The 23173-nt window shown below is 41.4% G+C and overlaps 1 protein-coding gene across 2 annotated transcripts in view; it reads right to left on the bottom strand.

The window, feature by feature from the left end:
- Positions 1-23173, bottom strand: part of KATNIP (katanin interacting protein) — a 361314-nt gene that overhangs the window by 150961 nt on the left and 187180 nt on the right. For both annotated transcript variants that reach the window (XM_075830061.1, XM_075830062.1), the window contains one exon: positions 6103-6178. In XM_075830061.1, coding sequence (XP_075686176.1) covers positions 6103-6178 — 76 coding nt within the window. The remainder of the gene's footprint in view (positions 1-6102; positions 6179-23173) is intronic.

Below are 23173 nucleotides of genomic sequence, written 5' to 3'. Positions count from 1 at the left end.
TTGCCCCTACACTTAAGAAAAACAAAAAACCTACAAATATGAGGTATCTATATGACCATTAAACCAGAAGAATTAATTTAACACGTTATTTAGCGTGAACCGTGAACAGGATAAAAAAAAACAAGAAAAACAATTGCATGAATCAATTTTTCCTATATTCACGCCGTAAAAAAAAAAAATTGTTACCCCAAAACTGTGGGGGAAAAACATACTATTTCTCTCGCATAAAACAAGGCCTCATACAGCCACGTCAATGAAAAAATAAAAAAGTTATGGCTGCTATAAGGGAGAGAGGCAAAAACGAAAAAATTTAGCTGGTCATTAACCCCTTCCCGCTCCATGACCTAATAGTACCTCTCGGGAGTAACGGCCATTTCGGCCGTCCTCCCGACACATACAGGAGCTGTGACAGCTGCTGTCTCGTTCAAACAAACAAATAAACTATACATAATTGGTATCGCCATGTCCGTAACGGCCTGAACTACAAAATTATTTAGTTATTTATCAGCGCGGTGAACGCCGTAAAAGAAAATAATAATAAACCGTACCAGAATCACAATTGTTTGGTCACTTCACCTCCCAAAAAATTGAATAAAAAGAGATCAAAAATTCGCTTCTACCTAAAAATGGTACTGATGGAAACTACAGTTCGTTACGCAAAAAATAAGTCCTCGCATGGCTTTATTGATGGAAAAATAAAAAAAGTTATGGCTCTTACAATATGGTAACACAAAAAGTAAATGATTTTTTACAAAACTTATTTTATTGTGCAAACGCCATAAAGACATAAAAGAACTATAAACATATGGTATCGCTGTAATCGTATCGCCTCACAGAATAAAGTGAATATGTCATTTATAGCGCACGGTGAACGCTGTAAAAAAAATAGAATAAAAAAACAATAGTAGAATTGCTGTTTTTTAGTCACTGCGCCACTTAAAAATAGAATAAAAACTGATCAAAAAGTCGCATGCACCACATGAAAACTACAATGAATTCCTCAAGGGGTCTAGTTTCCAAAATGGGGTCACTTTTGGGGGGTTTCCACTGTTTTGGCACCAAAAGACCTCTTCAAACCGGACATGGTGCCTAATAAAAAGAAGGGCTCAAAATCCACTAGGTGCTCCTTTGCTTCTGAGGCCGGTGCTTCAGTCCATTACCGCACTAGGGCCACATGTGGGATATTTCTCAAAACTGCAGAATCTGGGCAATACGTATTGAGTTGCGTTTCTCTGGTAAAAACTTTTGTGTTATAAAAAAGTATGGTATGAAAAGGATTTTATGACAAAAAAAAAAAATGTAAATTTCACCTCTACTTTGCTCTAAATTCCCGTGAAACACCTAAAGGGTTCATAAACTTTCTAAATGCTGTTGTGAATACTTTGAGGGGTCTAGTTTCTAAAATGGGGTGTTTGATAGGGGTTTCTAATATATGGGCCCCTCAAAGCAACTTCAGAACTGGACTGGAACCTAAAAAAATAAATGAATGAGGCAATACTTTGCTTCTTACATTATACTGATAATGAGCCGTGCCCCCCCCCCCCCCCGAGAGGGCCCCAGTTTTGACAGTTTGTATAAATGGAGACCCCTATTAGACCATTTCAGTGCCCGGTTTTCCCAAGCATACACCCCCTGGAATTGTATTTCTATTGATGAGTCCTTGGTAGATTTTAAAGGGAGGCTTCAATTTCGCCAGTACCTGCCGGGTAAGAGGGCAAGGTATGGCGTGAAGATGTATAAGCTGTGCGACAGTGCATCAGGCTATACCTACAAATTTAGGATATATGAAGGGAAGGACACCAGTATTCAGCCCCCAGAATGCCCCCCCCCCCTTACTGGGAGTTAATGCAAAAATTGTGTGGGATTTAGTGCACCCACTGCTGGACCAGGATTATCACCTCTACCTGGATAATTTATATACAGCGTCCCACTCCTCAACTGCCTCGCTTCCAGTCCTGCGGCATGCGGCACTGCTAGAAGAAACCTGAGAGGCCTCCATTAGACTCTGCAGGGTAAAACACTCAGAAGGGGTGAGAGCAGGGCACATTCTAGCAGCAACATATTGTGTGTCCAGTACAAGACAAGAGAGATGCCACACCAGTACCCATGTACCTGTACGAGGTACCAGTACAGAGACCCCAAAACCAGACTGCATCCTGGACTACAATAGGTACATGGGAGGGGTGGACTTGTCAGATCAAGTCCTGAAGCCCTACAGCGCCATGCGGTGTGGTATAAGAAGCTGGCCGGGCACATCATACAGATGGCATTGTACAATGCGTACGTGCTACATCGATGTACAGGCCAGAGGGGAACTTTCCTGGAATTTCAAGAGGTGATTATCAAGAACCTAATCTTTAGGGACCAAGAAGGGGGGGCACCCAGTACTTCTGGAAGCGGGGCCACACGCATCGTACCAGGGCAACAGTTTCCAAGAGAAAGTCCCCAAACTGGGAAGAAAGGAAAAAGCCAAAAGAGGTACAAAGTCTGCGATAAGAGGGGGATAAGGAAGGACACAATATATCAATGTGACACGTTTCCCGAAAAACTAAGGCTCCGTATGAAAGAGTGCTTCAAAATTTATCATAGATCCCTAGATTTTTAATCTACCCCAGTTTTGCTTACCCTGATGCACTCCGCACAGCTTATCCCCCTCATCTTTCCCTTCTGAGCCCTGCTGCGTGCCCAGGCAGCTGATAACAGCCACATTGAGGGAATTGACGTACCCGTGAGAACCCACATTACAGTTTATGGGGTGTATGTCTCCGGTCAAAATGCTCACTACACCTCTAGATGAATGCCTCAACGGTGTTGTTTTTAAAACGGGGTCACTTCTTGGGTGTTTCAACTGTACTGGTACCTCAGGGGCTTCTGCATACATGACTTCGCACCAAAAAAATCCCCAGTAGGCCAAATGGTGGACCTTTCCTTCTGAGCCCTCCCATGGGCCCAAACGGCAGTTTATCACCACAAATGAGGTACTGCCGCACTCAGGACAAAATGGGCAACAGAATGGGCTATTTTATTTCTTGTGAAAATAAGAAATTTTCAGCCAAAACTACATATTATTGGAAAACATGTAATTTTTTTTATTTCACAGCCCAATTAAAATAGGTGCTGTGAAAAAACTGTGTGGTCAAAATGATAACAACAACAACCATAAATGAATTCCTTGAGGGGTGTAGTTTCCAAAATGGGGTCACTAATGGGGGATTCCTACTTTTTTGGCACCTCAACACCTCTTCAAACCTGGCATGCTGCCTAAAATATATTCTAATAAAAAAGAGGCCTCAAAATCCACTAGGTGCTTCTTTGCTTCTGGGGCTTGTGTTTTAGTCCACGAGCGCACTAGAGCCACATGTGGGATATTTCTAAAAACTGCAGAATCTGGACAATACATATTTAGTAGTGTTTCTCTGGTAAAACCTTCTGTGTTACACAAAAAAAAATTAATAAAATTGAAATTCAGCAAGAAAAATGAAATTTGCAAATTTCACCTCCACTTTGCTTTAATTCCTGTGAAATGCCTGAAGGGTTAAAAAAAACTTTCTAAATGCTGTTTTGAATACTTTGAGGGGTCTAGTTTTTAAAATGGGGTGTTTTATCAGGGTTTCTAATACATAGGCCCCTCAAAGTCACTTCAGAACTGAACAGGTACCTTAAAAAAAAGGCTTTTGAAAAAAAGAGAAATTGATGTTCTAAGCCTTGTAACGTCCAAGAAAAATAAAATAATGTTCAAAAACGATGCCAATCTAAAGTAGACATATGGGAAATGTGAACTAGTAACTATTTTGGGTGGTATAAGCATCTGTTTTACAAGCAGATGCATTTAAAGTCTGAAAAATGCAATTTTTTCTAAATTTTCTCTAAATTTTGCAATTTTTCACCAATAAACACTGAATATATCGACCAAATTTTACCACAAACATGAAGCCTAAAGTGTCACGAGAAAATCTCAGAATCGCTTGGATAGGTTTAAGCATTCCGACGTTATTACCACATAAAGTGAAATATGTCAGATTTCAAAAATGGGCTCTGAGCCTTAAGGCCCAAACTAGGCTGCGTCCTTAAGGGGTTAAGGTCTTTTCAGGCCCGGTCATTAAGGGGTTAAGGGCGAACGCGATCAACGAGACATCGTTGATCGGCGCTCGTTTACTCCTGTCACATGGAGCATACATTACCATCATGTCGGCAGCGCATCTTCCTGTTTACACAGGGAGATGTGCTGCCGACACCAATAATATTTTACTTTTTTAAAATGATACGATCAGAAGATGATCGAGCGTTTGCTCGATCATCTGCAGATCGCTGCCCTGTTTACACAGGGCAATTATCGGCAACAAACCTTGTACGAACGCTCGTCTGCACGACAATCGGCCAGTGTAAAACCCCCATTAGTGTCTGACATCCTATGATGTTGGGATAAAGAGAGAAAAAACACGGCGCCACCTTGTGCAGATCAATCGGTAAAGTTGAGACAATGATGCCGTATTACAGGTATTGTGCTCACCTAGGTAGGGAGTTAAAAGGCATGTAAATGAAACCACAGTGCTGCTGCCAGATCCGAGTTGGCATCCAATAGGACCGCTTGGGAGGAGAGTTTATGCAGGAAAAAAGAGGATCATTCCAGGGGCGCTGCTGTGTGGTGATAAACCACACAGCAGCGCCCCTGGAATGATCCTCTTTTTTCCTGCATAAACTCTCATCCTATGATGTTGGGACAGATTTGAACAATCTTAGTGATTGCATTAACCTTTAACTTTATGACAAGGCATCATGACTCAGCCCCATTTTGGCAGGTTTTTCCACTTCTTTTATAATTCTGTATGTATATAACCCCTTGCAAGGGGCTCCTTTTATCATTTGTATTTTACCTGAGGAAGACGCCGGTCCGGCCTCGAAACGCGTCCTATCTTATAAAAGAAAGCATATGGAAATAAGAGTTGGGGGATACTTGTTTATTTGACTCGTTGAACAACTTAAAAACTCTTTAAAGAACTCCTAGCAGTGCCAGAGAGATATCCGTTTTTTTTCTGCTATTGCATCTGGACCGGAAGCCAGGCTGCAGCATCCTTTGGATATATGCACTATTGGGGAGAGGGAGAGAGGGAGAGAGAGAGAGAGAGAGAGAGGGAGAGAGAGAGGGAGAGATGGGGAGAGGGAGAGAGGGAGAGAGGGAGAGAGAGAGAGAGAATAATAATAGCCATAGTGGGATCTGTAGTTTTATGCTGTACAAACTTATATGGCGGGGGTTAAAGGGGTTGTCCAGGCATGGGATGGTTTTTCCACACTGATGACCTATCCACAGGATAGGTCATCAGTATATGATGGGTGGGGACAATCGGACCCTGCACCGTTTCGCTGTTCCAGCCACCTCCAGCAACATACATTGCCCACAGTGCCTGAAGCAGTAGACTCTGACCACTATATAGCGGCTGTGCTGCAGTACTGCAGCTCTGCTCCAATTCACTTTAATATGCGCAGAGCTGCAGTATGGCCGCTATACAGTGCTCGGAACCTTCTGCTTCTGGCACTGTCCACTGTGTAGCTTACGGTGCGAGAACAGCTAATCGGTGCAGGATCCAGGTGTCAGACTCCCACCGATCAAATACGGATTACTTATCCTGTGGATAGGTCATCAGTATGAAAACCTCCTTGAAAAACTGAATTTGCAAATGATCTCTGTACTGGGCTTTATTTGTGCTGGTGCTGTATATATGTACTGAACTTGGTTCTTGTGCTGTATTTTAGCAGAATTTTAAATAACTATATATTAGAAATCTGTATAATTTCCTATTCTATAAATAAGTTAATAGAAAAAGTAAAAAGTGGACAACCCCTTTAAGGAGCTTGTACTAGCTTGACCAATCTTGTTTGAATTATGTTATATTCTACCAATGATAATTTTAAAGATAAGCCATGACACTAGATGCCACCCTTAAACTATTGAACTGTGAGAACTATGGCAGGTCATACATGAATTTTAAAAAAGAAAATGTGCTAAACACCAACTAGAATACATTACAAACTCACCCATTAAAATTAACATTAATTGTACTTAAATGCAGTTATACTAAGGCATGTTTTATCAAATATACTTACATTTACCAATATAAACTCCAGGTATATTACTGGAATGATCAGGGGAAACAGATGCTAAAGTTTTCCGATCAGATGCCTATAGAGACAAAAAATGTATGGAATAAAAAACTAACACTTTTAATACATATTGAGAAAATTGTTAACACAAAAACTGTCCCAGTCAGAATGTTAAAAAAACAAAAACACCATGGAAGTCATATGATATTCTGAATGTCAAAAAGACAATGGAATCCTGATGGAACTAAAACAACTGAGAAAAGAGCCTAAGCCCCATATAAAAGTGTCTGGTTTTCCTTTTTACTAATATTTAGCAGTATGTGTAGCAGTCATGTGAACACATCTGTTTCCAAAAATTAAATGGGGCTGTTCTTTCTCTTCCAGCAGGTAGACCCATCTCAATTACCAATGAGAAGAATGTAAATTTAGTCTTTTGTTATTAAATTTTCCAAGCTGCTATGCACAAATCTTGGCATATGTTATGGTAAGCAATACATTAGGCATATGATATTATATAAGTGTTTGCTGAGTCAGTTTGTTTGTTTTGTAGATAAATCTCCCAGCGCATGCAATAAAAATATATCCATAGAGCTGCATTCCCCTCACAGGTGCCAAAACAGTGTCCTCTTGGCACCCATCGGGAAGGTATATGCTGGTATACTTTTTTTTCAACTGTATGGAATAGCACAGTTGACTATGCTATTCTATACAGAGGGATCCCACAAAAAAAAAGTATACCACGGGATATATGTTTTATTAACATATGAGCCTATAGGTGATGTATGTATGAATTAGGAATAACTAAGTAATGGCAAGCTCCCTGTGAATTGGAGTATATGCTGATTATTCTTTTATTTATTGAGTTTTACAAGGATAGTAAGATTCATCAATTTGGGAGATTTATGGATGTTAGGCCCCTTGTACATCAGGTTTTGGTAGATCCTTTGTAAGGTATGTCTTCTTAGATATTAAAAGGAGAATCATATTGCAGAATAATTTCCCTCTCCCTTGTGCCGTGATCTGATCGTGCTTTTAATATAAAAAAAAAACATACGTTACAGCGGATCTTCTGGATGGTATTCGCAAGGAGTCCTATTTACAAAATGATGAATTGAAGTGCATAAGTTGGAGTACCATATTATACTGGTATTTAAATGGAACAACACATCCAAAATTGATCTTCTGACGTCATATATGCATGTCACATGGAAACACAATTGTAGACCATGAGCTCGGACCATCACTGATTTCCAGAGTGACTCATGCTTCAATCACTGAAAATCTAGCAAAATTGGAATGATATTTTCATTGAAGACAAAATAAATGGGGCCAAAGGGTGCTCTATAGTTTTGGAAATCAGCGGAGGTAAAAGCACGGGCCCTATGATGTGATTTACTGAAATGGGATATCAAAACTTACATTTTGGGTGGATTATCTTAAGGAAATATAAGAGAACACTGTATGAAAGTCTGAATGAACATTTGAACATAATGCAATAAGGAAGGCTTTATTTATAATAGCACAATAAGGACTTTTTTTTTTTTTTATAAATAGATTCATATATTTACATTGTGTGTATGTATACTGCAAAGTAAGAATATTTTCAAAAAAGTTAGTTGTTTTTTTTATCAATTAACAAAATACAAAGTGAATGAACAGAAGACAAATCTAAATCAAATCAATATTTTGTGCGACCACTCTTTGTCTGCAAAACAGCATCAATTCTTCTAGATACACTTCATGGATTTTATAGGATTATAGTCAGGTATATAATTAACCAATTATACCGGACAGGTGATAATGATCATTATTTTCATACGTGGGTTGAAACACAGTCATTAACTGTAACAGAAACAGCTGTGTAGGATGCTTAAAAATGGATGAGGAATAGCCAAAATCTGCTACAAAGGTGAGGTTGTGGAAGACAGTTTCATATGACAGATCCACCATGGCAATATTGAGCACAGCAACAATACACAACGTAGTTATACTGCATTAGCAAGGTCTCTCCCAGGCAAAGATTTCAAAGCAGACTGGGGTTTTTCGAGATGTGCAGTTCAAGCCCTTTAGAAGAAGTGCAAAGAAACGGACAACGTTGAGGACCTTAGACGGAGTGGTCGGCCAACGAAACTCAGTGCAGCAGATCAAAGACACATCATGCTTTCCTTTGAAATAGGAAGATTTCCAGCAGTGCCATCAGCTCAAAACTGGAAGAAACCAGTGGGACCCAGGTACACCTATCTACTGTACAGAGAAGTCTGTCCAGAAGTGGTCTTTATGGAAGAATTGCAGCCCAAAACACATACCTTTGATGTGGAAGCAAGGCCAAGCGAAAACATAGGAACTGGGGTGCATAAAATAGCAGCAGGTGCTCTGGACTGATGAGTCAAAATTTTAAACATTTGGCTGTAACAGAAGGCAGTTTATTCGCTGAAGGGCTGGAGAAGGGTGCAATAATGAGCGTCTGCAGGCAATAGTGAAGTATGGCGGAGGTTCCTTGAAAATTTGGGGCTGCATTTCGGCAAATGGAGTTGTGGATTTGGTCAGGATTAATGGTGTCCTCAATGCTGAGAAATACAAGCAGATACTTATTCATCATGCAGTAACATCAGGGAGGCGTCTGATAGGCTCCAAATTAATTTTACAGCAGGACAAAGACCCCAAACACACAACCAATGTCATTAAGAACTATCTTTAGCGTAAAGACGAACAAGGAGCCCTGGAAGTGATGATATGGTCCCCAAAGAGCCCTGATCATCCAGTCTGTCTAATTACATGAAGAGACAGAAGGATTTGAGGAAGCCTACATCCACAGAAGAGCTGTGGTTAGTTCTCCAAGATGTTTGGAACAACTTCCCTGTCGAGTTACTTCAAAAACTGTGTGCAAGTGTACCTGGAAGAACTGATGCTGTTCTGAAGGCAAAGGGTGGTCACACCAGATATTGATTTGATTTAGATTTCCCTTCTGTTTATTCACTTTGTATTTTGTTATTTGATAAAAAAAACTTTTAACACTTCTACTTCTAAAAGCATTCTTACTTTGCAGGATTGATGTCTATCATGGTTCCCACCATGAAGCTGGTGTGATGGTGTTGGGATGTTTTTGCTGTATTTAGAATTAAAGGCAAACTCAGGACTATTTAAAGGATATGTGAATCTTTATGAATGATTTTTAGATTTGTGTCTGCACACCTGGAGAGGTTAAATTTGCACGATGCTGTTGGTAGAGAAATACTGTGTGTCAATAATACAGATCTCCACTGATCACATTTGCCCCTAAAGTGTGAAAGTTGGGAGGGAGGGGGGAGGATACATGGCTGCAAGATCAGACTACACAGGGTTTGTTTGTAGTCGGTTACTATGGAGACCCATCTGCATAGGCACTGTAGACAAAAATAATTCAGGATATTTTTAATCAAGACTAGATACAAAATTTCTTCATTTTATATTTAGATAGCTTGGAGTGAAGAAAAAAATTACGGTAAAGGTGCACATAGCCATTTGTCAATAAGGAGAATGATGAGAGTGCTGAATTTAATATAAATTTAACATGAAGTGCAAAATTATTGGTTTGATCTGTTTTAACTTTTGTTTAGCCACTGCATAATTAAATAACAAAAAAAATAATAATAATGAGTACCTGCGCCTAAACTTTTGACTGGTGCTAAAAATATTGAGCTTTTGAACTTTTTCTGAAAATCAAAAATCATTGGAAAATTGCACATGCAGATTTTTAGATTTTTACTACATTATTTAAAAAGTGTCTTGAGATACAGCTGCTTCTTTCATCCGGACTATATTTGAAACAAAAAGACAGCTGGCACACACTGATAGAACCGCACAATTATATGAGGGTCATTTGCATATCAAAAGATGAACAACTTGGCAAGCCACTACCATAATATCTGAAGGTTTGACTTGTGATCATGCTATAAAAACCTCATTGAGGAAAAAAAATTATAACATTAATGGGCAGACTACTTCAGATACTTATCATTTGAAAAGGCAATAATGTTATTTTAGAAGCCTTGGATTTATTGAGAAAAAAAATTTAATTGCAGGGCAAAAAATATGTATTATGTTCTATACTTAACTGTAAAAGAATATCTTGCTGCCTACTCGATCATAATTTCACTCAATACAATAATAGAATGAACAGAAAAATAGAACATTCTTGTTAATTTAGCCAACCAAAAAACATATCCAATTGTACGAGCATAGCCTCCACTCTTCAACATTGAAATTGCAGCACCAAGAAGGAAAAGTTTTGGAATTGTAAAAATCACAGGATAGATGGACATGTTAATGATATGCACATAATAAAAAATGGATACAAAATATTCAAAACATCTTTATTTATGCAGAAATACATGCCCTTACACGCCTTGGCATGCTATCAATGAGGTTAATACTGGTTGTTTAAGGAATGTTGCGCCAAGCTGAAAGTACTTGGGCATGCAAATCAACAAGATTGGGTGCTGACTGCACCCTCCATGCAATTGCAGGCCATTGACATCCCAGATGTGCTCGATGGGAGACAAGTGTGGAGACGCTGCAGGCCATGGTAGCATGTTTAGGCCATGTAGGCTGCTTACACGAGCAACATGCGGCCTGTCATTGTCTTGTTGAAAAACGGCTTCTGGGACACATTGGAGAAATGTCTGTACCACTGGTTCAACTATCAAATCAATGTAACGCCGAGCTGTTAGTGTACCTGAAATGAAGACAAGAGGGGTCCGGCTACCGTACATTATGCGACCCCACACCATAATCCTGGGAGTAGGACCGGTGTGACTTTCCCTTGTGTAGTCCTCTTCATGGCGTTGCCCACGTGATCTCCAGACCAATCTCTGGCTACCATTGTATCCAAGACAAAAGCTGAACCCATCGTTGAAGAGGATAGACCACCACTCCAGCCTCCAATGTCGTCTCGCTATGCACCATGATAGCCTTCGAGAGTGGTGGCGTGCGGTCAATGGAACACATGTAGCTGGACGTCTGGCACGTAGCCCAATGTTGTGCAAATGTCTTCTGATGGTTTGTGTCTACAATCGTTGCGGTCCTAGGCTTGGGATGTGACGTCCAATTTCACTTGCAGTACAGAATGAATCACTATCCACCATTCTTCCAATCAGACGATCTGTCTGTGGAGAGGTTCGCCTCCGCGCACCTTTTGCCATCATTCCCATTTGTTGTTGTTCTCCCAACCTCTGAGACACGCAATGTCGAACAGTGCTGACTTCTCGGCCTAGGTGCATATCGATCTGCCGGAGTGATAAACCAAGGCCTCTCAGTTCAAGGATTCTGTCCCTCTCAGTGTAATGTCCGTGGCTTTGGGCCTCCAATCTCCTCCTGACAGCCGCAGCCACGAGTCGGCAAGCGCTGGCCCCAGCCTCCTCCTCAGGAGAGCGCTTGCGTCCACTCACCTCAGCCGGATCACCTCTGCGGACTCCTCGGTGTGAAGTTGGACTTTTCCTCAGCCTACCATCCTCCGTCCAATGGTCAGGTCGAGAGGATCAATCAGATCTTGGGGAACTACCTACGCCACTTCATCTCCAAGCAGTTGGTCCCATGGGCTGAATTCTCCTACAATAATCACACCAGCGAGTCTACAAGGAATACACCGTTCTTCATTCTCTACGGCCAGCACCCACGAATTCCTCTCCCGATGCCCGATATTGCCGAGGTACCAACGACTGACTCCGCTTTTACAGATTTCCTGCAGATCTGGCAATAGACTCGATCCTCCATCCTAATGGCAGTCGACCACATGAAATGGAAGGCGAACACAAGGAGGAGAGAACCTCCTCAGTTTATTGTTGGCACAAGGTCTGGCTGTCTTCTAGGAATATCTGACTAAGGATGCAGTCGTGCAAATTTGCTCTCAGGTTCCTCGGACCATTCGAGATCCTGCAGCAGATCAACCCTGTCGCCTACAAGCTTCAGCTGCCTCCTACCCTCAGGATCCCCAACTCATTCCATGTCTCCCTCCTGAAACCGGTGGTTCTGAACCGCTATACCAAGACTCCTAGCCCTGCGGTTGCCTCCAGCAGCCCTTCGGACACCTTTGAGGTTAAGGAGATCTTGGACACCAAGAAGATGAGAGGGAAAACTTTTTATTTGGTGGATTGGAGGGGGTTTGGTCCTGAAGAGAGGTCCAGGGAGCCAGAGGAGAACCTCAATGCCCCTACTCTTCTGAAAAAGTTTATCTCGCTGTGGTCCCAAGAAGAGGGGGGATACTGTAATGTCCGTGGCTGCGGGCCGTCAGCTCCAATCTCCTCCTGACAGCCGCAGCCACGAGTCGGCAACCGCTGGCCCCAGCCTCCTCCTCAGGAGATGCCAGCGCTCATGCCCACTCACCTCAGCTGGATCTCGTAGGGTGCGCGAGCACGCTCGTGCCCGCTCTTAAAGGGGCAGCATGCACACCGGACTTCTGATGAACTTGAACCCCTGAGTACTCTGGACTATAAGAGGGCTCCAGTCTCCTGCTTCTATGCCTGAGCGTTGTTGATGTTTTCTAAGTTTGTAAGTTTGTCTGTGTGATGGCCTCCTAGTGTTTTCCTGTTCCGGTTACCTGCATTCCATACTATCCTGGTCGAGCACCGTGCTGTGCCAAAATCGTGTCATCCCACGTCTGACCTGCTTCACCTCGCCTAAGGTCTACCTGCTACCTAGTCCAAGCCGAGCCTGCCCTGCTGCTGTTCGAGCTGCTACAGTTACCTATACAAACTATAGACATTGACCTGCGCCCTGTTGGCCAGCTGCCTTACCGCCAAGGCGGTACGGCCCAGTGGGTCCACAGACCCTTTGTGACACTCAGTTTGCGACAAGCGGCAATAACAGGTAGGTCGAAAAACAGGAGGCATCGCACAATCATCCCATACCACTTTATCCTATTTTTGAGGTTTCATGTGGCTAAAACAACTTCGCTTTCAGTCTGGCTTTTATGCCCCTCCCACATGCCACAGATTGGAGCTCGGTGCTTGTAAGTGTGATTATTTGCAGATCTTAGTGACACCGGCTACTTCCTCGATTTGCATAACCCTACAGCTTGACTTTCTTGGTGTATATTTTCTAACTATAGTCTAGCATAATAGGGATTTACATTTTAGACATTAGGCCTACAGTATTATTGACATCAAAGATAGTTTCAAGAAACATCTTCTTATAGGAAGGAATTAAGCAGTAGCCATTCATAGATTTTGGTGGTCAGTGTTCAAATCTAAGTCCACTGCCATGTGGTAAAACCAACATACACGGCTCTGCCCCACCCAGAGTGCAATATTGTGTTCACTCAAAAAAAAATCACAAAAAATTACCAGTACATAAGCACCTTAAATAGTCAGATGTTATGTCCCCAGTAACCAGTGTGGATTGTGATGAGTAGCTGTTTGCCCTATGTATAACACACCAGCTTCATTGGTTGGCTGAGGGTTAGTGGAATGCATAAGATATATTTTCTGATGGCTAAAGGTGACAACATACATTAGACTTAATTTGGCTCAATTTGCCAATTTAAGTGGGACCAGTCGGCCTTCTAATGTGTATTAGATGTTTGGCCATCGTTTATCTGGCATATGTTGGGGGGAAAAAATGATCGGGCATGTTGTTCCCAAGGAGATAAGATGCTGTCAGAGGTGTGTCAGCGGCTTACTCCACCTCTACCTGTTGAGGACACATGCATGCTGACTGAACCTGTCAGGGATCATTACTATGTATATTGTCTGAAAAGTATTATCCTCACACATATGTATATACATTTTAGTTCTTTGTGTAATATACCGATATATATAACAAGTTCTTTGTTCATGTCGGACACACCTATGGAAGACACCGCCCCCTGGAATGCAAAGAGGAGTGTGCAGAAGAATGTACAGAAAAACTTATAGCTGAGGAGCGAATAGAATTTAAGCAAGTCCCACATCTATAGGGAGGGGCATGTGTCTTCTCTGTGTGTGTTTCTTTGTTCTGAAAAAAGTTCAGTTCCTCCTGGCTGACATTGAAGCTGTACCTCAGACATTTGTGTGGTGTACTTCTCTCCAGGCATGCCTTCAGCTTTCAATTTACAGAGGTGGTTATTCGGTGTGGAATACGGACCTGACATTTGGCGCCCGAACGTGGGGCCTCACTCGAGGAAATATCAAAATCTGGACAGTCGACAATCACAGGGTGAAACAGAGGACTCAAAGTTGCCCACTGAAGGAATTTGATCACCTCCGCAATAACACGGTAAGCGAATTGATTTTATAAATCTTCGTCTTATCTGTGTTAGTGGACAGTCTTGTGGCGATCTGTAGAACCCTTTTGTTGATTTCCTGGATTATCTAAGGCGACAGAGGTGATATTTTCCGCTGTGAGGTAAAAAAAACCTGTGAGACCTTAGTCGCGCCCGACTAACCATCCTCTGGGTAATTAGGGACTAGATAGAAAATACGCGGACACTGATAAGTCGTGTGATAAGGCATACGCGGGGTGTATAAACTGATAGAAAAAAAACTGTTAAGTCGTGTATTAAATTGTAGGTAATATAGTGGCCAGACCAGAGAGTTGTAGACCGAAAATTGTTATATAAGTTACGTGTATAATATAGACTGTTAGGCATATGATTTAATGAAGCAAAGAGAAGGGAAGCAGTATGTGAGTAAAATGAAGAAATTGATGGAAGTGTGTGGAATCCATAAAGGAGGGCGGCTGCAAGCCGGAGATTGGGCAAAAGGTATTCTGGAGAACAAAGGGAAGTTGGAAGGTAGAAAGTTGATGGAAAGTGCTTTAGAGGGATTTTCAGAAGAGGAAGTTAGGAATAAGAAAGGTGTTGTATGTATTAGAAAACAGGACCAGCCGACGCCCGGTAATGGCTTCCGTACCACATGTGGAGTGTGTCCTCATTGTTGGTGGGAAAACACCCCCCCCCCCTCACAGCTGCGCACTGTGTTTCCAATGGGAGAGGCTGCCCCCCCACCACCCACCCCTGATGTGGCCACGCCCGGCCCAACCAAATCAGTATGAAATAATCGCCTTGTTAATTTTGTCATTTGTAGTGTCTTCTATTTTTTAGGTTCCATGCTAGACGCTGTTCACTGATGAAGCAACACGTCATCATAATATAGAGATGGTGGCCGACAGATTGTACTGTTACAAATTATATGTTTGATGTTTTGAACGTAGATAATTCCAATACAATGGTGTGATAAATGATTGCAGATACGTATGTTGTTTTGCCGGCATTGAAAGTGTTAAGATTGTGAGACTAGAAGCTGTGAGAAGCTGTGAGTGTGTGACCCCCCTCCCTCTCCCCTGTAGTGTGCTGTGTTTGGGAGCAGGAGCAGGGGGGGCTGACTGGGTGCAGTCTGCAGGGCTGATGAGACAAAGGATTTCAATATGCACTGCTTTTAGATATATATATATATCAGTAATGTCTACAAACCTAAATAAATTTCTTCTCTTTTGCGCATGCGCTGTTGTTTATAAAAGTTACGATATTTATGTGTTCTGATGTGATCAGATTTCATGTGTTTTGATGTTAATTCAGATGTATTAAACTACAGATACTGTGAGACACGGGGTTTTGAAAATGTATGTGCCCCCACCGTTCCCTATTTTTATATACAGTTTATTGGTTTGCAGTAATTAATGTTATCAGAGATAATATTTTCTGTTTTATTGAATAACTAACTACAATTGTTTTGTTTTTGATTTCACACATGAGTTATGTCATTGTAAAGATCAAATGTATTTGTCAGGAAAAAGTCATTTTTGTTTCAGGCTGTTGTACATTACAGGGGGTTAAACTAGTGTTATGTTGAGATGTAGTTTTGAACTCTGCTACATTACTCTCGCAGAGTCCACAAAGGGGGGAAGGGTGAAGAAACTGATCAGGTACAATTTTGGTTTATGTGTAAGAGACCATCCCCCTCCAGCAAAGTTACACAGGAGGCGAGGTGACATCACTCACACGAGTCTTTATGGATTTAGATGAGGGAGAAGGCAAAACAAAAATTGTCTGGACATTGTTAATTTGATGTAAAGTTTTTAGGAATGTTTTATTTTTATTTGTTTTTGTATTAATCAAGTATTTGCAGAATCTGATAAAAGTGAGATTCTCAAAGTATTCTGGATTATCAGATGAGTGTGGAGAAGTGTATAACATTTGGTTTTATTTTAGAGGATGAAGACGCCACCCCTTTGAGATGTTCTATCTATATGTGACAAGGGTTTTTAATGTAAATTTGTAATAAAGAGATATTTTATTATACAATATGTACAAGACAGGATACGAGGCACCAGGTAAATCATCCAGAAACCACTCTCACCTTCTTGTTCATCTCAAGGAGCGGAGCTGGAGGTGCTCGCTGAGGCTTGTAACCTGGCAGAAGGTAAGATAGCCGACATTTACACTGACTCTAGGTACACTTTTGGCATCGCCCACAATTATGGGCCCATTGGTAGTAGGAACTTTATTGGATCATCGGGTAAGCCAATTGAGAGAGCGAGAGAAGACAGAACTGACAACAAGGGTATGTGTGGCCAGGTATCAGTAAATTGGCTTGTCCCTGGATACAATAATGCCACCACTAGGTTTGTAGCAGCCGGCATGATGTGCGCACGGCATGACATAGGTGAAACTGCAAAGGTACCTGTGAAAAGTGCAGCCCGGACAGATTAACAGTCCCAGCGACTGCAGAACATACAACTACCGGAGGTAGAAGTGTATGACAATGTGCTCGTGTGTGTAGACCTGTTCTCAGGGGGGGCCTGAAGCCCGGCCGATATCTCTCCCATTGCAGACATTGTGTGTAAGTGACGGGGGAACAGTGCTTATCCCAAGTATTGAACTGGTGTTTGTACAATGATAAGATGTCAGCAGTTCTCTAGACATTGTCCCAAGGTTAGTTTGTTTAATAACTGTATTTAAGAAGGGTTGTGGGAATATTAAATACTGAGGTTAAGTTTTATGTAAAGTTCTGGACCAGCCTTAGCATTGGACTATTAGAGTCATGCGTCAGATAAAAGGTACAGAAGTGGAATATTCCCATTAGAAAACATTTTTATTTGTTTATTTTTATTTTTGTTGTGAAAGGGAAATTTTAGAGCAGAGAATTCTGTGCAGTGTATATGTGTATGTATAGATATGTATATAAAGAAGAAGAATCAATTTGTACGTTTTAGTTACTGAACAGTGTGAACGTTTGATGTAAAGATGCGATTTGTTAATGTTTTTCTTCAAATTAATTATTTGATTAAGATCAATTAATGTTTATACAATGAAAAAGCTTGTTCTCCACAGGAAGAGTCCAACTGGGAGCGGAAGGCGTGAGAACCAGATTCTGACAGAATGTGGACGGATAAAGAAAGGTAAACCGGTACCACCCAAGGCACTCTTGATGGCTTTTGCATTGATGGTGTATGACCTCACATATGCCCCAAGACTGCAAGGATCGATTTGGTAAGATCTAATTGGTATGTCCCAGGTTTTACAGCTGTTGCTGCTAAATTCTGTTAGAGCTGTTTGATTTGCCTACAGAACAGTCCTGGCAGACCGGTGCCAACCTTATCATACCCGCCTCCCACAAAGAGAACCGACCATGAGAGGCCTTCCCAGGTAGAACGAACCAGATTAGAGTAAGGAAAATAGGTTTAAGACACTTGTCAGATAAACATGTGGAATCTGTGTATCTTTCTGTGAGGTGGAGATGTTCCAGGCAATCAGTTCAGATCAAGGTACAAATCCTGCTGAAAGGGTATCACCAAGTGCAAATAAAATGTACCCAATAAGTTACACATCTTCTAGGTGCCCTGTCCATTGTAACAGAGAAGTTTTTCCTTATATAAAGGTGTTTGATGTCATTTAGGTGCCTGACATTATTGTATGTACTTAGAACAACGTTTATAGTGTATGCGGATGATGTTATCACCAGATTAGTATTTATTTTAACAATTGACAAGAGTTGGGGGTCCCCAGCAAGTGCCAGTAAATATGAACTAAAAGACTTTTAACACGATGAACTCCATCACTGAGATGCGGCAGGCACAGCCTGAGCCAGTACAACGCGTTTATCATGAACTGACGGCAGTGTCACAATTCTAAGCGGCCGCCCAGACAAGTAACTTGCCAGAGGAAGAGTACAGATGCGGAGGGTTTGATAGTCACAATACAACTCCACTAATCCGCCTACGTGGGATCTCACCCCAGGCTCACAACATGAGGTGCTATGTACAGCCTGATGACGTAAACTAAAGGAGACGGTGTCGGACAGATGAGAAGGACCAAACCAAGTCCTGATGACGTCAGCAAAGATCAAAGTAAAGACCAAAGACCTGAGTGAATCCGTCAGCAGGATCAAGTGTTTTGATAAGTAAGTGACTAGGAGGGGGTAATAATAACTCCCCCACTGGACACCAACGTAGTCGGACTCCACAATTGTGTGGGTTACCCTGAGGGTGACAGTCAGTGAAGAGAAGAAGAAGACGATGGTGTACAGGACTGGCAATGAACTGATGGGACCCGAAACCTGAGGGTGATAGCATTATGATTATTAGTTGAGGCCCTATTGTTTATAATGTCTGAGGTTTATAATTATAACGTGTGTAAATATGCCACGGTGCTGCAAATTACAATCTGAGGAGTTTTGTGTGGAGGCGTGAGGTGAAGGTCACTGTGCTGCCCATGACCTGTTATATCTGCAGGGGTAAAAGTCCCATTAGGACAGTAAGTGACAGTGCGACAATTATTACTGTTAATAAAATGTAGACCGGATTAATTATATATATTACAACCAGCAGCGGTTTGTAGATTATATCAAGACAACCATCTTGTATCCAGAGGAGAATAGGGAAAGTTAGGACCACTCCGACACCTTGGAAGTCCAGGTACAAAGGGGGGTTACTCATCAGGAGTAGCTCGTCTCAAGCTGGTGAAAAAATCCAAAACCCCTACCCGCCTGGTTCGAGTGGTCAGTGGTAGGTTGATAGGCAAGACTCAGGGATAGAATAATAATATTTTTAGGGGGCACTGTCAGGGATCATTACTATGTATATTGTCTGAAAAATATTATCCTCACACATATGTATATACATTTCAGTTCTTTGTGTAATATACTGATATATATAACAAGATCTTTGTTCATGTCGGACACACCTATGGAAGACACCGCCCCCTGGAATGCAAAGAGGAGTGTGCAGAAGAATGTACAGAAAAACTTATAGCTGAGGAGCGAATAGAATTTAAGCAAGTCCCACATATATAGGGAGGGGCATGTGTCTTCTCTGTGTGTGTTTCTTTGTTCTGAAAAAAGTTCAGTTCCTCCTGGCTGACATTGAAGCTGTACCTCAGACATTTGTGTGGTGTACTTCTCTCCAGGCATGCCTTCAGCTTTCAATTTACAGAGGTGGTTATTCGGTGTGAAATACGGACCTGACAAACCTAGCATATGGAGCGGTTGGCAGTAATAGCTGTCTACTGAACTTTTCAAACAATTTATGCTAATCCAATAGTTTACCTGATATAAAAAAAAACTTTGTACAGATGTAGCCGTCTTCATCTTGATTTTTAACGCATTAAATAAACAGTGGCTAGATCCCTTATCTTGACTTTTTCAATGACTTTTCAATGGCTTTTGTTGTGTGATATCACGCTGTAGCAAGTTATGAGAGTCAAGTTAAAGATGGCTACATCCATAAATTACTTAGTATTTACTTACTATTAAAATTCAGTTTTTTTATCCATGCAATTTCTGTGTAAAGTTACTGTCACTAGGTGCTCCCTGTTGTTAGGCAAAGTCTGTCTCTGGTTACAGACAGACTGCAGAAGGTTGGGGTGTGTCTCTTCACTGCCTATCTATAAAGAGTCTATGGAGAAGGGAGGGGGAGCAGAAAAAAATGCAAAGTGAATGAACAGAAGATAGATCTGAATCAAATCAATATTTGGTGTGACCACCCTTAGCCTTAAAAACATAATCAGTTCTTCTAGGTACACTTGCCCAGTTTTTAAAGTAGCTCGGCAGGGAGGTTGTTCCAAACATCTTGGAGAACTAACCAGAGATCTTTTGTAGATGTAGGCTTCCTCAAATCTTCTGTCTCTTCAAGTGATCTCAGTCAGACTCGATGATGTTGAGATCAGGGCTCTGTGGGGGCCATGTCATCGCTTGTAGGGCTCCTTGTTCTTCTTTGGCCATAACAGAAGTTCTAGAAACCAGAACAACCTTGAAGGCATATAAAATACTTTATTGAATGAATATATTAAAAACATCATATAGAGATGAATCAAGATACTATACTAAAATAATATTCCTCAGTAGTCCTGAGGAATACTATGAGAAAAGTGTTGAAGCTATACGGTGGGGTGCACTTTTCCCATTCCTATATTTAGGGGAGCCTATACTAATCTAAATTACCATTGTTACACGTGCACATTTTTGCACACACTTGGATTTTTTAGTCAAGTAGATGTTGGTATTTTAGATCTTAAATATCATTGGCAGCCTTTGTATCATACAATTGGTTGTTTATTGCATGTTATCTTGTATTTAACATATTGTGCATAATCACGTTGTATCTTGATTCATCTTTATATGAAGTTTTTAATATTCATTCAATAAAGTATTTTATATGGCTTCAAGGTTGTTATGGTTTCTAGGACTTCTGTTTTGGCCAATTTTTTTTATATATTTATGGAAGTTTTGACCCGTTCAAAATTTGGACCGTATATAAGTTTGTTCTCTGATGATATTGCACGATGTACAAGTATCCGCCTGTATTTCTCAGCAATGAGGACACCATTAATCCTGACCAAATCCCCCAGCCCCAAACTTGCAAGGAACCTCCACCATGCTTCACTGTTGCCTGCAGACACTCATTAATGTACTGCTCTTCAGTCCTTCGGTTGAAAAAACTGCCTTCTGTTACAGCCAAACATTTAAAATTTTGACTCATCAGTCCAGAGCACTTGCTGCCATTTTTCTGCATGCAAGTGTCTATGTTTTCATGCATAGTTGAGTCGCTTGGCCTTGTTTCCACATCGAAGGTATGGCTTTTTGGCTGCAATTCTTCCATGAAGACCTATTCAGACGAGTGTTGTTTATGTTTATGTGTTGTCCGAGAGTAGAACTGACAGAACACTGAACAGTGACTCACTAGACCCTGTTCACACAAAATATTTTGGCGCGATTTTTGTCTCGGAGTAAAAAACGGCCGAAATTAACTCCCATTGATTTCAATGGGAGGTGGAGGTAGTTTTTTACCACTCTGTTGAAGACATAGCTTAAAAAAAAAACGCGTAAAAAAACACGTGCGGTGCAAAACCACTTAAAAAAAACCGGAGCTGATTCTTCCAGGCAGAGTTTTCTGCTTGGAAAAAACTCCATGTGAACAGGGCCTTAAAGTCAATTGGTCAATTCACATGACTGAAATCGTGGCATGCACTACTTTGGTCCGATTCTCGCACTGCAGTAGACTCAAGTCAATAGGTCAGTCAGAAAAAAAGTGACAGCACACAGATGCTACACGAGTGCATTCAGCTTTTCACCAATAAAACGATAGCAGACCTTAAAAATTAAAATAAAAGTAGCCTTTCTTCAGGTTTTCACATACAGTGGCATACGTCACACCCATAGGCTTCCATGTTAAAAAATATTCTATTACCCTTTTCCATCCTCCAAAATAAAGGTATACCATCATATACCAGCCTGACGGAGGCCAAAAGGACACACTAATGGACACCTTTAGCTTGTGCACAGAGCCTGTGTTTAATATAATGCTATCAATCAGGTCAATATACCATGTAATTTGGATAGTTCCTTTTTATAACAATTTAAAATAATGCATTATCTGGTGAGATGTCCCTCAATCTGTGAGACAGTTTTATGGTATGGGATCCAGGGGCGGACATACCATTCGTGCAACCTGTGCAACTGCCCAGGGGCCCAGTGGTTATAGCAAAAGTAATTTTGTACTGTCTAATGATTTGCATGTAAGGGGATAAGCTAATGACAGTGACTCACAACTATTGGATTGTTAGAGAGCTGTAAGGGTAGGGTGTTATTTGATGAGCTATTGGAGAGAAAGGGTGCATTCACATTTGGCGTATTTGCCTTGTATTTCCGCAGCGTAAAAATATGCTGCGAAAAACTGTACTATGTCCAACAGGAAAAAAAATTCTGCAACTCAGACACATTTCTCAATTTCCTGCGGTAACTGTTTCCGCAGCGTATTTTTACGCTGCAGAAATACAAGGCAATAATGCCACATGTGACTACACCCTAAGGGGCGTTCTTGAATGGGTGCCTTCTGCTGTCTGTATCCGCCACTGATGTTCATCAAAAACAGTTACATTCTAAAACATAATTGTGTGATATTAAGTACTTTTCAGTATACGAAATGGCTGGTATGTGCCAATCCATGACCTTGTAATCTGCCCAAACATTATATCAGGTAAAGAAAAGAAAAACTAAATCAGGCATTGCGTGAACTTTACACATGCTTCCCTTCAATCCCTCTGGGAATAAGGGCTAACATTGGTGTGTGTTAGGCCCCATGCACACGACCGTAGAATTAGTCCGCAATTATGGACCATAATTACGGTCCCATTCATTTCTATGGCCGTTGGACACCTTCCCATATAGGTACGGGAAGGTGTCCGTGCCGTTGAAACCTTCTGTAAAAAATAGAACATGTCCTATTTTTTTATTTTACGGACCGTGCCCCAATACTTAATAATAGAAGCATGGTGTAAAGGATCTGCCAGACACAGCTTCTGTGTTGACGCCCGTGGTTAATCAGTCTGCATCTGCTCCTAGGTCTGTTAGGGTATGTGCACACGCTAGCTTGCTTTTACGTCTGAAAAGACAGACTGTTTTCAGGAGAAAAGAGCTGCGTTGTTTCAGACGTAAAAGCTCCTCCTCCTATTATGCGAGGCGTCTGTGACTCTCGTAAATCTTGAGCTGCTCTTCATTGACTTCAATGAAGAACGGCTCAAATTACGTAGCAAAGAAGTGTCCTGCACTTCTTTGCCGAGGCAGTCAATTTACGCGTCGTCGTTTGACAGCTGTCAAACGACGACGCGTAAATTACAGGTCGTCTG

Source organism: Rhinoderma darwinii, chromosome 6 (assembly GCF_050947455.1).
Source record: "Rhinoderma darwinii isolate aRhiDar2 chromosome 6, aRhiDar2.hap1, whole genome shotgun sequence".
NCBI classification, from domain to species: Eukaryota; Metazoa; Chordata; class Amphibia; order Anura; family Rhinodermatidae; genus Rhinoderma; species Rhinoderma darwinii.
This window is presented reverse-complemented; position numbering and strand designations above follow the sequence as displayed.